Source organism: Mus pahari, chromosome 8 (genome assembly GCF_900095145.1).
Source record: "Mus pahari chromosome 8, PAHARI_EIJ_v1.1, whole genome shotgun sequence".
Lineage (NCBI taxonomy): Eukaryota > Metazoa > Chordata > Mammalia > Rodentia > Muridae > Mus > Mus pahari.
The window spans coordinates 50,682,617-50,697,396 of NC_034597.1; the positions used below are offsets into that span (position 1 = coordinate 50,682,617).

A 14,780-nucleotide genomic window follows, 5' to 3' on the forward strand; every position below is an offset into this window, starting at 1 on the left:
GAAATGTCAGCAGTTTCCTTTCTTTCTTCTCTCTGTCTCTCGTGAGAGTATGGGCTCAGGAACATACATACTCTTTCTTCCTCTTCCTTCCTTCCTTCTTTCTTTCCTTCCTTCCTTCTTTCTTTCCTTCCTTCCTTCCTTCCTTCCTTCCTTCCTTCCTTTCTCCCTTTCTTTCTTTTTTTCTTCCTCTCTCTCTCTCTCTCTCTTCCTCCCTCTCTCTTTCTCTTTTCTTTCTTTCTTTCTTTCTTTCTTTCTTTCTTTCTTTCTTTCTTTCTTTCTTTCTCTCTCTCTCGCCCTTCCTTCCTTCCTTCCTTCCTTCCTTCCTTCCTTTCTTTCTTTCTTTCTTTCTTTCTTTCTTTCTTTCTTTCTTTCTTTCTTTCTTTCATGTTAATTTTGCTTCATTAGTCATCTGGAAAACTAGACAGCCTGCTAGTACAGGGAAGTGTTAATTTAATCCTCTTCCTCTTCATCCCCAGCTCCAGCACCACCTTGGCCCTTTTTGGCCTCCTCCTCCTCCTCCTCCTCCTCCTCCTCCTCCTCCTCCTCCTCCTCCTCCTCCTCCTCCTCCTCCTCCTCCTCCTCCTCCTCCTCCTCCTCCTTCTCATCCTCTTCTTCTTCCTCCTCCTCCTCCTCCTCCTCCTCCTCCTCCTCCTCCTTCTCACTACTGGGGTAGCCACCACTATTAAAGACAACAGAGAGAGGAGTCAGTGTATGTCTGGGAGTCCAGACCAACCAAGAAGGATGCGATGTTTACCACCTACTTTCTGACCCTGAAATGACAGTGGAGGATGAGCACACAGGCATGGTGAATAGATTTGTCCAGGACCAGCTTAACGACCTGGGTCTGCAGCCACCTCTCCAAGAAATAATTCCTCAATCTGAAGAAGGTTTAAGGTGTAATCCAGCTTCATCTTGGCTTCATCTCACCCTCACCCAGCACCCAGTGTGAACAAGTTGCCTTCAAAGAGACTCCCTGGGTCCTTCTCATTCAGCAGCAGCTCCCAGAAGGCTTTTCGAATCTTGGCCAGAGTAAATTTGACCCTCCACATCTCACGTTTGTTCCAGAGCCCATACTCTCAAAACAACTTAAGTTCCTGCTCGAGATGTGACTTCTCAAAGGGTGCTCATAGACTAATCATTGACTATTTGGGAAAGAAACAGGAACATGTCCTTAAACCACCAAACTACCAAACCATCTGGCCAATTCAGTGTGAAACGTTCAACAATTTCTTTATGAACCCTGGATAAACCATGGGTGTTTTGGAGACACATAAATGGAGAGAAAAGGGAGTATGGAGCAAGTGCTGTCTGCACCAAGTACAAATATCTTGCATCAAAGAGAACAACTAAGAAACATACTTAAAGTAGTAACCCACTTGCAGAAGACTGAAGTAAGTTTCCCAGCATTCAAAGGAACAGCTCACAACTGCCTGTAATTTCAGCTTCAGTAGACCCTGTGGCCTCTTCTGGCCTCTGAAATTCACACATGTTACATACCCACTCACAGACAAACATGTCTACACATAACTAAAAACAAAATAAATTTTGGAAAAGTATTAACCCCTAGAATATCAGGTAAATCAATTTTTACCGACACGGGAAATGGTGACTGTGGTGACCAGTAGGTTGGTAAATGGGCTTTGGGGGGGGGGGTCAAGCAATAATTGAGTGGTTCCAGGAAAATTGACATCCACTGTCCATGTGGGCTGGGAAATTTGTCCTCACCAATAAAATGAGCAAAGTAATGTCTTCCTTATGGGTGGCTATGAAGATTAAACGTGCTAGAGAGGCTCAGTTCAGAATATCAGCCATCGCAGGGACATGGCTGCCTAGAATATAATAAGAATATAGTAAGTGCTCAGAAAATGGTAGCTAACCATAATCACCATCCATCAAATGAGTCCATCCATCATGGTAGCTAACCATAGTCACCATCCGTCAAATGAATCCATCTGTCAAAACTTGGCTTCTCAGGGCTTAAATCTAAACACTAGTCCTTAGATACTTTTCTGGCCTTTCCCCTCAACCTAATGTCACCGTGTTTTAACTGGCCCTGTCAAGGGTCAGGGAGAGGGATCAGTCAGTAAAGCATGGGTTATTCAAGCATGAGGACCTGAGTTCGAATCCCCAGCACCTATAGAAAAGCTAAGTGTGGTGGCTTTGGCCTGTATCCTATCATGGGGTGGGATGGGGGCACACAGGCAAACCTCTGGAACTTATAAGCCTGCCAGTCTAGTTGACTTGGTAAACTCCAGTTTCAGTGAGATACCATGCCTCAATATGGAGAATAATTGAGAAAGAGACCTGACATCATTCAACCTCTGGTCACCACATACATGCTCATATATGTAGATATACATGCACATACAAACACCTACATACCCACCGCTCACACACACACTGGCCCTGCCCAACGCTGCTTATAGATCATTGTACTTGTATTATTTTTACTTGCTTGATTCCATTCCAGTCCAACTCCTCTGTTAATTCTAGAGTCTGTTTGAGTTTGTGGCCACACCCATCTGATCTCTGATGCTAAGCAGGGTTGGGCCTAGTTAGTTTGTGGGTTGGAGACCACCCTGCTTTAGGGAAACGGTGGAGTAGCCAAGGTGAATCCCCAGAACTCGACGTGGAATGTGTTTATGAAATTAATGCTTCTTCAATGCTGAAGTTTTATTCATTCCTTAGCTTATAGAAGGTTGGTGTTTGGTGCATTTAAAATATGTCTTTTCAGGACTGGAGTAGAGTTCTGTGGTAGAGCATTTTCTTCCCAGGCACAAGCTCCGGGGCTCCGTGCAAGTGCAGCTTAAATGACAAGAATAAGGTGTTTTGTTGGGCACAGGCCACAGACTGAAGACTTTTCTCTGTGAACATTTTCTGGGGTAAGTGGAAGACTAATTCTCAATATTTTAGGAAAGGGTTGCATTAAGAGCCCTACAGTGGTTTAACCCAAAACTGTCTTTGTTTTGTATTTTTGTTACAGCCGGTTCTCCATTAGATACACAAAGAAACAGCCCGGAAACACGTGATGGTTCCTCCTTCTGGGGCTGGGTTTAGTTAGCAGTCACAGGGAATGACTCCAGCTGAGAAAGACAGCAGTCGGTCCTTTAAAAATACTCCTGGTTACTTTAATAGCATCAGCACCTGCTCAGCTGTTAAGAGTGAAGCTATTCGTTTCTTCACAGAATCTCTGGCGTCTGGACCCTTGCCTTCCTCCTGGCTGCAGCTGTCTAAGCCAAGGAGGTCAAGTGTCACATGGAGGCACTTTCCTGCCGGACGTCAACAATCACCACACCAAATTAGAGAGGGGAAAAACCTAATAAAATAATATAGTTAATTTAGACAGTGACCCTATTGATGTCCTTGCTGACCTCTTTACTGTGCAGTGCCACGGCACCGGGAGGCCAGGCACCACAGTTCAGATAGGGTTTGTGTTCTTCCTGGGCCTGGAGGTTGGAAGTTGAGCAAGACGAGTCTATCTGAGTGATGACTGCGTCCTCTGTAACATGGAAAGTAAGAATTATCCTTTGGAGAGTTGTCAGAGTAACTCAGAATGTTGGACGTCGAAGATCCGCACTAAACTTGCTTCTGCTATCCTTGCTTTAACTGGCTTCCAAGGCGTGGCTGACTTAAAACGTGTTTTCCCACTTGTCTGTTCACTCGCACCGCTGCCTGGCCACCGCCACACCTTTGGTGAAGGAGAGTGAAGGGCTAGGAGTGTCCCCCTGGCGTCCCAAAGCGGAGGGAAAGCCCTCTTGGCACGCATGCGCGCAGGGGAGCCTCCAGCCCCTCTTTAAGAGCGGAGCGCGGCGCGTAGCCCGGCAGTAAGAGCTGGCTCGCAGCCTTGCCAGGCGAGCGTGGGGTGTCCGCTCGCTCCTCTGCTCCCGTAGCCCGAGGGACAGAAACTTCCGTGGGCGGCTCCCACCGGAGCGCACTGCCGGGGGCGCACCAGCGACAGGGAGAAGGAGACCAGACGCGGGCTGCAGCAGGAGCCGGGGAGGGCAGCCCTCTGGCCCCGCGCCCAGCAGCAGCCGCGCGGCCGCCGCCAGCCGGGCGGGCTCCGGGACTGCAGGGGAGGTGCGGACACTCGCAGCGTCCCGAGCGGTGGCCGGAGCCATGAGGACCGAGCACAGAGCGGCGGGGGCAGAGCGCAGCCGACCGCTGCTGCACTTGCCGCCGGGAGCACTGCGCTCACTGCCCGCCTCCTTCGCTGCTTCTCGCAGGGGAAGTGAATAGAGGGGGAAAGCAGCCACCAGCGCCGGACTCTGATGCTGAAACGCTCCAGCCGCGGCCTGGCTCCCGGTCGGCAGCGAGGCGTCCCCTCGGGGGATGCCCAAGGAAGGTCGGATCGCAAGCCAAGCTTCCAGGAACGTTCCTTCTGTGATGCCCCTGTGAAGGCCGAACCTAACAGGGACCTGGTCACTCGCAAGGAGGGATGACTTAAACCCTGGCTCTGCAGCCTGGGCTTTGCCTCAGAGGGGAGTGTCCCTCACGGAAAGCCCCAGGGATCGCCGAACTATTAACTTCTTGGGGGAGATCTGTGTCCTCTAGAGACATCACCGGTGCCCAGGGCAGTGCCATGTGGGGCGGACGCTGCTCACCTTCCACCTCTTCCAGGCACCGCGCGTCGCTGCTGCAGCTGCTGCTGGCCGCGCTGCTGGCGGCGGGGGCGCGGGCCAGCGGCGAGTACTGCCACGGCTGGCTGGACGCGCAGGGCGTCTGGCGCATCGGCTTCCAGTGCCCGGAGCGCTTCGACGGCGGCGACGCCACCATCTGCTGTGGCAGCTGCGCGCTGCGCTACTGCTGCTCCAGCGCCGAGGCGCGCTTAGACCAGGGCGGCTGCGACAACGACCGCCAGCAGGGCGTAGGGGAGCCTGGCCGGACAGACCGAGAAGGCCCCGACAGCTCGGCAGGTAGGCGAGCAGCAGCCAGGTGCACAGAGGGAGGGGGAGGGCGGTTGCTTTGCCTGGGCAAGAGGGACCCGGAAGCCTGGAGATTTTAGGAAAGGGCCAGGGAGCAGAAGCCTGAGTTGTTGGGTTTTTTTTGTTTTTGTTTTGGGATTGTTTTTGGTTTCTTGTTTTCTTTTGTTTCCCCTACTCGTTAACTTTGTGTGAAGTGGGGGGAGGGGGGAAACTCGTGACAAAACACGTTGCTTCTGTTCATGGTCCGTGCCTTCCTTTCCCCTCGTCCCGTTTCCACTGGGCTTAATTTCTTGGGACTAGTCAAGAAAATGGCAAGGGTGAACCCCTCTGGAGGAGGCCTGTCCAGGGTTCTCCTCCAAGGGTCCTCAGAAGGAGGGCAGTTCTGGGGAGCAGCAGACGGGTGGGTGACACACCTTTTCACATCCCAGGGATCCCGTCTCTCCCGCAGGAGCCAGTGCACAGCTCCCTGTGACCACCTAGGCCTCTAGGAATCTGGATTGGCCTCCTTAGGCTGACTTGATAGACGGGCCACTGGAACAGAGCCCAACTTTGCTCATTGAGACTTTTGACTATTTCTTAATAGACAAAGCCAGATTTTGAAAGTAAGCCTGTCAAATAATTTAGTCGATGGCATTTCCTCAAGGAGAGACTGCCAAATTGAGTCTCTCTCTCTCTCTCTCTCTCTCTCTCTCTCTCTCTCTCTCTTTCTCTCTCTCTCTCTCTGTCTCTCTCTCTCTCTCTTTTTCTTTCCTTCTTAAAATTATTTTTATTTTTTTCATTCATGGTTTCTTGATGTAAGCAGCAATGGTTTTCTTCTCTTTTATTTTCTTTCTTTTGTTTTGTTTTGTTTTCTTTTCTTTTCTTTTCCTTTCATTTTTTTTCTTTTCTTTTCTTTTCATTCGTCATTTTTCAAGACAGGCTTTCTCTGTGTAGCCTTGGCTGTCTTGGAACTCACTTTGTAGACCATGCTGGCCTCGAACCCAGAAATCCACCTGCCTCTGCCTCCCAAGTGCTGGAATTAAAGGAGTGCACCACCACCACTGGGCAGCCCTGGTTTTCTTGAAGACACTTTGTAGGCCTCAATCCTGTAAGAGCCTTCCTCTGCTTTTCAAATGCTGGCATGAATATTTTACACCGCTGTGACTGGCTAAGATTCTTACTTTTTCTCCCATACCAATCCTCTTTCTTTTTATGATTCTAGCTTTGGCCTGGCAGTGGTAGTNTCTCTCTCTCTCTCTCTCTCTCTCTCTCTCTCTCTCTCTCTGTGTGTGTGTGTGTGTGTGTGAGTGCTCCAGGCACAGAGGGTTGGAGCTGCCAGAGCTTTGGTACAGGTGCTTTCTGCTTTATCGAGCAGTCTGCAGCCCAGCAGCTCTTGCGGTGCAGTTATGCGTTTTTCTTAGTTTGCTCTTCCTGCTATTACACTGACTCCAGTCTGAAGGGAGGAGAACTGAGGGTCACTCTGGAGAGGATACCATCTGAACCGCAGCTCGGCTCTGCGGAGTGTGTGGTCCGGGAACAAAGCCTAGAGAAAGGAGCCAAATGGCTACAGTAAGGTGGCTGTTCAGTTGGGCTTGTTAATAACTTCTAAAAAGTCGGGATGGAGTTGGCTAAGGCTGGAGGCAGCAACCTACTCACACTGTGGATGCTGGGCATGGCTGCCCTTCGCTCCACTCCTAAACCTGTAAGTCTCCTGGTTCTCTCACAGCCCTGCTGCAATGAAGGACGAATTGCCCAATTAAGCCTGCAGGGGCTTGTGGTAGCGCTGCATTCTTTACCCCTGTGTAGTTATTTACACTTCCAATTAAGAAATCCTGGAAGGAGAACAGTTATTTCTCCCCCAAACTCATGATGTGGGCTGAGACTGATTTACAGCTGGATTTTGCTCTCATATTGGAGGTAAAACATCTCTAGGGGTTTTTGTTTGTTTGTTTGTTTGCCACTTATAACATGAGGGAACTGGTATCTTAATTTAGGGACTGAGCTATTTTTACTGTGTGTAGGAAAGGGCTTGGCTCTCACTGGTCCACTGGTCGAGTCCTGGACCCGGCCTGCGGTGCTGATGTAATGAGGACGGTACAGCTGCGAGAGCCAGCTGGGCTGCAGATGGCAGCAAGCCTTCTGGACCCCTGGTGTAGAAGTGGCTCTGCTCAGCAGTGTCCACTGCCTGCTTGCACGTTTATTTCTCTGTGATTCTGTGTGCTCTGTGAATGGGAGTGCCGACTCCCAGGATAGAGTCTGCAAAAGCCATTCGCAGATTTGACCTTTGAGGTCTGGGCTCCGTGCTGCCCCATTGGAAATGCTGGCAACTGTGCCTCGCCAAGACTGGTGAGACCCATGAACCCCTGTTCAGATGGAGTCGTTAAGGAGGGATGGGCTTGGCTCAGTGGTGACATGGTTCTTTAGCATCTGGGAGGACTCCGTCCAGGCCAGTTCTCCACACCTCACACCCACTCCCAACCCTGCCAAAAAAGGAACCAAGTCAGGAATGAGCCAGAAAATGCAGCAGTTTCTTGACTGTAGGTAGACTTCCACAGAAGTGGTCCAGAGGCTTCCAGCAGGCTCCTCCTGCCTGCTTAGGTCCTGAGCACACTGTGGGGCTCCTTGCTAGCATGCTTTGCTAGCCCCGAGTACCTGCTGTGCCTATGGCGCCCATGATTTAAAATAATTCTGTTATTTATTTTTAAAAGATAATATATAATTATATATAATATATAAATTCTCACTTTATAGCCTAGGCTGGCCCAGTAACTCACTACATAGTCTAGGCTGCCTTGAACTCCAAGACAGTTTTCTTGTTTCTGGCTTCCCAAAGGTTAAAGCTGAGTCACACCTTGCCAGGTTCCCGGAAGATTTTTGTTTGTTTGTTTGTTTGTTTGTTTAAAGAAAATAATTTTAAAGCGAAGTTCATTACTCTACTGGTTTTACTAACAACCCTTTATTGTTATTTTATGGTTTTATTTTTCAGAATAACTTAATACCCACCGGCTCTTGCCATCCTTCTTCTCCCACTTACCCTCAGCCTCTGGTAACGACTTTTGTGTTATCCACTTTTATTAAACAGGGTTTTGTTTTTGTTGTTGTTGTTGTTGTTGTTGTTTTTAGATTTGTGCACTTTTTTACTATTATATATATTTTTGACTTTTATCCATTGTGTGTGTGTGTGCATGCACATGCGTGTGCATGCGCTGTGGCGTGCCTATGGAGGTCAGAAGACAACTTGGAGATGTTCTCTGTCCTCCCTCAGGGTTCTGAAGATTGAACTCTGTTCATTATTACGCTTGGTGGCAGGAGCCTTTTTCTGCTGAGCCATCGCCCTGGCCCATCGTTTGTCTTTTGATTGTTTTTCCCCTTCCATGTCTTATTTCTTATTTGGAAATGACGAAGGTTCAGAATCTTACCTAAGTTATTTGTTTTTTACATCTTTTTTTTTTTATTGCTCTGCCTGTAAGAAAAGAAACTTGTTAAAAAAATAATGGCAAGAAGAAGGCAAGGAATGTGTAAAACTTCCAAGAGAAGTGTCAGCTCATTCCCATTTAGATCCCGTGGGTGCCATGCCAGGGAAGACTTACATTTCTTTAGGCCACTCAGCTATTGTAGGATCACCTAGATCAAGCCTGTACTGTGACAGCTTGGACACGAGCATCTGGTATTGTATTAGGGGACTCTAAGTGGGATTGTGAAGTTTAGCTTCCAGGGACCTTGCCATGTCTGTGAGCCTTGGCAGAGTTCCAAAGCTCTTGGGCGCGGAAGATGCATCTTGTGTACCTCTGACCTGTGACGGAGCTGGCCCAGCCTTCGCCCTTCACTGTTGTGCGGCTGTCCCCAGCCTTTGCTGGTCGCTGTGTCCAGGGATTCTGATGTGAAGCATAATGCTGTGTCTCTGTTCTCTCTGCAGTCCCCATCTATGTGCCGTTCCTCATCGTTGGCTCTGTGTTCGTTGCCTTCATCATCCTCGGGTCCCTGGTCGCCGCATGCTGTTGCAGATGTCTACGGCCAAAACAGGATCCCCAGCAGAGCAGAGCCCCAGGGGGCAACCGCCTGATGGAGACCATCCCCATGATTCCCAGTGCCAGCACTTCCAGGGGTTCATCCTCTCGTCAGTCCAGCACGGCTGCCAGCTCCAGCTCCAGTGCAAACTCCGGGGCCCGGGCTCCCCCGACGAGATCACAGACCAATTGCTGCTTGCCCGAGGGAACCATGAACAATGTGTACGTCAACATGCCCACAAATTTCTCAGTACTCAACTGTCAGCAGGCCACTCAGATCGTACCCCATCAAGGGCAGTACCTGCATACTCCATATGTGGGCTATGCGGTACAACATGACTCTGTGCCCATGACGCCAGTGCCTCCGTTCATGGATGGCCTGCAGCCTGGCTACAGACCAGTGCAGCCCCCCTTTGCTCACACTAACAGTGAGCAGAAGATGTTCCCTGCAGTGACCGTATAGCCTGCACGGCACAGATTAGACTCCTTTACGAGACTGAGCAACACGGGACCGGATTCTTGCACCACAAGTCTGCTCAAGTTGGTGGTGTTCCCGCCGATGCTCTTCCAGATGAGTTCCAGATGACATTCACCCCTAACCTATAAGGGGACATCTCCAGAGCAGCGTGTCTGTGCGCGTGTCCAGATGTGAAATGGAAAACCACAGCCCCTGGAATTGCCACCTGTGTCCTCAAGCGTGCGACAAAAGCTGCCAAAGTGCCCTTGAGGTGTGGCTGCGGAGTCAGGGGTTGAAGGATGTCTTTATTCCTTTCTGTTTCAGCGGCGCAGGCCCGTTACCGCCCTTTACCTGGGCTCTTTTAAAATCAGTGTTCAAGGCTGAAAGGAGATGTAAGTTATGAAAAGAAGCGATCTTGAACTCTGCGACCCTAGTCATAAGCCTCAACCGTCAGAGGCATGTCTTAATTTCACTGTAAAAATATAGTCTGTCTATTTTTATGCTTTTGGGAAAGGGGAGGCTATTATGTGCTTTTTTTTTTTTTTTTTTTTTTTTTGATAACCATGTGTAGAGATCTTATTAAGTGATTTTCTACATTATGGAGATTGAAAGAAAAAGTACATTTCTAATGAAGACATTCAGTATTCTGGGGTTGGAGTGGCATTGAATCCATTCCTTTCCTTTTGATGGTGTCTTTTTATTTCCTGGCTCTACAGTGGTACCTAAGAAGCAATTGGATGTGTTTTTTGTTTTGTTTTGTTTGTTTGTTTGTTTGTTTCAATTGAAAACATGAGCTGTCATCTGCTGCTCCCCAAGTTACTTTCAACTTTGCCTCATGATACGGCCTGGTGGTTCATTTTGTTCTGCCCAGTTTCGGGATCCCCTTGTCTAAATAGTCCCAAGGGCAGGAAATTATCAATGGGCCGATGAAGAGAAGTAAAAAACAACTGTACTGAAGAGAGGCTCAGACACAGGGACATGGGGTGGCACTGAAACCTCAAACGTGAGCCACTTTGCAAATCAGAAGGCTTTTTTATGCTCTTGTTATCAGAACGGTTTATTTTTCCAGCAGCAGGAGCTATGAAATCCAGAGAAAAGCTCCCCAGGGAGACATGACATCCCTTTTCTCCTCAGCCGTCAACAAGCTCTGAGTTCACTGCCAAGGTTTTAATTTATCAAATTCAACTGAATTTGTACATTGGTTACTTATGGGAAAAGTTTAAATACATTGTAAGTGAATTTTCAACTGCTAGCAAAGCCAAATTTTGTTAAATAACTGTGAAGTTTGGTGCTCTATACCATCCTACCCACAGCGTCTTCTTCTTGCCTTCTGTCATCTGTCTGTCATCTCATGATGACAGCGATAATGTTACATTATCAATGGCAATTGGTACCAACAGATAAGAATCAAAGATTTTAATAACCAAAGCAGGAGAAAATCATTTTAAATTTTTAATAAATATTTTATGGTGTGAATTCTGCAGGGAATGTTTATTTTGTAATTAGTCATTGTTAATAGAACACAGTTACGCAGAATCGTACCTGCTGTTTCTGGGCTCATGAGCCTTGCTTACATAGTACCTGGTACCAGGGAAGGACAGGTCTATCTGTGGCAAAACTTGACACTCAAAAGCAGGGTTTTTTTCCTTTGGGGATCTTCTGTTCTCACAGTAATGCTTAGAAACTGATCAAATGACCCAGAACAACCACAGTTGGTATTCACAAACACTTGAGCAAGGCTCTGTGTGTGTGTGTGTGTGTGTGTATAGGTACATGTATAAAATGGCATCTGTAGGGGCCAAAGGACAACTTGTGGGAGTCCGTTCTCTTCTTCCACCATGTGAGTCCCAAGAACCAAACTCTTGTCATCCTTAGACTTGGCAGCAAGCACCTTTACCCACTGAGCCATCTTGCCAGCCCCAAACCTGATTTATAAATACCGAGATCTGAATTCCATGAAATTTCAATGTCACAAAATAGTTTTCACCCCATCACCTCCCCCACAACCCTCTCAAAGGGTAAAATCCAGCTTGAGCACTAGCTGTACAAAGCCAGGCGACAAGCCAGTGAGCTGTGGTTGGCCAGTTCTTTATCTGACACCAGGGCTCTTCTTGATGCAGGTTGACCTCTGTGCAATTCTGAAGTGGTGGATGGTGAGTGCTTGCTTAGGTGAGATCATTTGATTTCTTCCCTTTTCTGTGTGGTGAAAACGTAAGTTCTAGTAAAGGAAATGGGAAGTTTCATCCAATGACGCTTCCGAGTCTTTCTGAGGATGACGTCACTAGAAGCAATTGTAGAGCTTTCAGATTTGGGGAGGAACTATAGAGAGCTAGCTAACAACATGGAAGCACAAATACCTAGTTCTAGCATGCCTTTCTTGCTCTCTTGGGAATTTAAAATTTTTGAACTTCTGTGGTGTAATTTGCACTCATTTGAAACATCTTACAGTCTGTCTAAAAAGTGGGGTCATTTACTGACGGAAAAATAGTCACATTTTCTCCAGTGTTGAAGCTGATGGCTTTGACTCATGCAGCGAGCAGGGGAGTCTCCAGATTTCAGGAGATCTCTTCAAGGAAGAAAAAACTAACCTGCTCCTGAGTTGAAAAACATGAGCTGAGCATGGTGGCTCAGGCTTGTAATCTCAGCACTTCAGAGGCAGTGGTAGGGGGATGGCCGGGAGTTCAAGGTCAGCCTGATTCAGAATGACTTCTGCACAAACAAGTTTAATCTGAGCCTGGTGGCCCATCGCTATCATCCCAGCACTTAGGAGTCTTATAGCATGACAGTTTGAGGTACCTGTAGGCTACAGAGTGAGAGATCTTGACCCTCAAGGAAAACAAATCAAAACAGGAGTGGAAAGGCCACATCTGCCATTTCTGCTGCAGGGGAAGGGTTACAATGTTTCAATATCAGGCTGGGGTGTAGCTTACTTAATGCCTCACTTGCCTACCTCATGGGAGGCCTCGAGTTTCATCCCCAGCACCTAAAAATACGTCAGCATCCAGGGTGGCCAGCCTGAGGAGACAAATGTCATTCACAGGTCTTTTCCACAGCTTGAGCCTTCCTTCCTTACCCTAACACTTGGGAGCGGGTTCCCTCAGGCCATTGTGGGAATCAGTCTGCTCTCAAGACTGCAGAGCTTTATTTCCTGAGCTCAGTGACCCACATGGTCCTTGTTTTGTTATAAATTAGGATCTACGATTCTATGAGAACAAAGTTTGGAATGACAACGGAGCCCATAAATGCCCTGGTTTGTAGGAGGAAGATGGAAAGGTCCTCAAGGCTGAGGCTAGGAGGACTTCCGAGTCAGGGGCTCTCTCCCCTCAGGTGACCCCACTTTGAACTAGCACAGTGACCCCTGATACCGTTCCAGGCCTCCAGCACCCAAATAAACGCACACTGATTTCTTGAAGTGGCTCAGCCAGCTGATAAATGTCACCCACACACTGGTTTGCAGTTGCTTAAAATTTCCTAGATGCCAAGGGATACAGTTCATGGGCTTTGGAACTGACTCCCGTTAACTTAACCTGGTCCGACAGAATGGCGTCCCTAAAGTGGGTCTGTTTTACTGCGATGCCCAGGGCAGACTTCTGTGTGTGGCATTAGAATCAGATCCTGCTGGGATCTGGAAAGTGGGTGGGCATAGAGAGACAGAGAAATCAATAGAAAGCAGACTTCCCTGTTGGTCATTTGGGCAAAAAGCAAGCCTCCAAGCATGGGCTGCCGTACAGGACTTCACTGAACGACCGCTGAATAAAAACAATAATGTGATTGCATTCATGGTTCATTGAACTTTCTGGAATTAAAAAAAAAAAAAAAATCCAGCTACGTCCTGTTTGTGCGTATTCCTCCTGCCTTTCGAGTAACAGAACGATCATGGCCTCTTGGCCCCGTGTGGTGAGGGTAAAGGTCTTGAGCAGAAGACTTGAAGCGCATGGAGCAGGTTCTGGCAGCTTTAAACACTTAAAACGCAGTAGGCACCTACAGGGACTCTCTGGAGCATGCCCGAGAAAGGGGAGGGGACAGAGAGGGCTGGACAAGGCCACGGAGGGCATGGAAGGATGGAATTTCACAGGGCTTTTTGTGTTTAAAGGTCCAGTTCCAGAACACGAGGGTTGAAAAAATTTCCTAATGTGAAGGGGGGGCTGGAGCCAGCACAGGAGGATGGCTCCCGGAGTGGCCGCTTTCCCCCCTCTCTCCACACAAATCAACCCCCAAATGTCTTCACTTTCTCAAAAATTTTTCTTTATTAATTAACGTTTATTAATTCAACATTTACACCCAGCAGAATCGAGGGGCCTACACTCAAATCGTAAATGTCAGAACAAGAAATTAAAAAGTAGTGTTCTTTAAAAAAAAAAAAATTATTTTATTTATATGAATATACTGTAGCTGTCTTCAAACATACCAGAAGAGGGCATCAGATCCCATTACAGATGGTTGTGAGCCACCATGTGGTTGCTGGGAATTGAACTCAGGAAGTTAGAAGAGCAGTCAGTGCTCTTCTATCCACTGAGCCATCTCTCCAGCCTCCAAAAAGTAATGTTCTAAAAACCTAAGTGAAAAATGACAGTGGCCTTTTAAGATTGTTTTAAAACATAAAAAAAAAACAACTTGGATTTTAATCTCAGCCATCTTGACATGTAGGTCATTTAGAAAAATTATACCTTTCTGGCCTAGTTTGGATTCAAGAGACTGAAAACGCAGCCACTGATGGTCATCTGTAACTATAATATACATTTGCTACGTGTGTATATATATATATATATATGTGTGTGTGAAGACTGATTTCAGGATGTTTCCAGCAGAATGGACTGTGCATAGGTGGGTAGCTCGCACAGGATTCTGCAAGGTTTAGCTTGCTTGGACCCAGAATCAGGCAAAACAACTTAGAATCACTTCTAGTGCTCGCAGTGGTCTCTGATGACGGCCTGCCCTGTCATCTCTGAACAGAGGGTCCGTAATTCTCACCTCCGAGGAACGAAAGGACACCACGCAGCGTGCAACAGCTGCAACTGCAAACCCGCACTCCAGCTCCTGTTTAGATATTTTTAATAAGTCCAATATAGAGAAATGCATATACGTATGTAAACAAACACACCAAACAGAGGAAGACCCCTAGAAGTAACTTAGGGGCAGGATTCTTGATTTTTCTTCCACTAGCCAAGCAAGAGTTACACTTTGCCTGGCTAACCTGAATGCCTTTTCAGCTGGCTCTTTCTGTCCCCGGATCAGTACTTTCTCTGTGCTGAGTCTGGTGGAGCAACCTCATTTATTTACACTGTGGTTTTATAACCCACAAGGGTTCTCTCATCCTTGGGTCTCTCTCTGGCTTGGCTGGTCATCTGGAGGCGTCTCATGGATGGATCCAGAGTCAGAACATCAGAATGAGAGCTGGCCAGGGCTGGATGTTGG

General features: G+C 47.7%; 1 protein-coding gene across 1 annotated transcript; it reads left to right on the top strand.

The window, feature by feature from the left end:
* Nucleotides 1-3,792: 3,792 nt before the first annotated feature.
* Shisa2 (shisa family member 2) lies at nt 3,793-10,841 on the top strand. Its single transcript, XM_021203328.1, has 2 exons — nt 3,793-4,913; nt 8,818-10,841. Exons 1-2 carry the CDS (start codon nt 4,580-4,582, stop codon nt 9,369-9,371), a joined length of 888 nt encoding a protein of 295 aa, XP_021058987.1. The 5' UTR covers nt 3,793-4,579; the 3' UTR covers nt 9,372-10,841.
* The last annotated feature ends 3,939 nt before the right edge of the window (nt 10,842-14,780 follow it).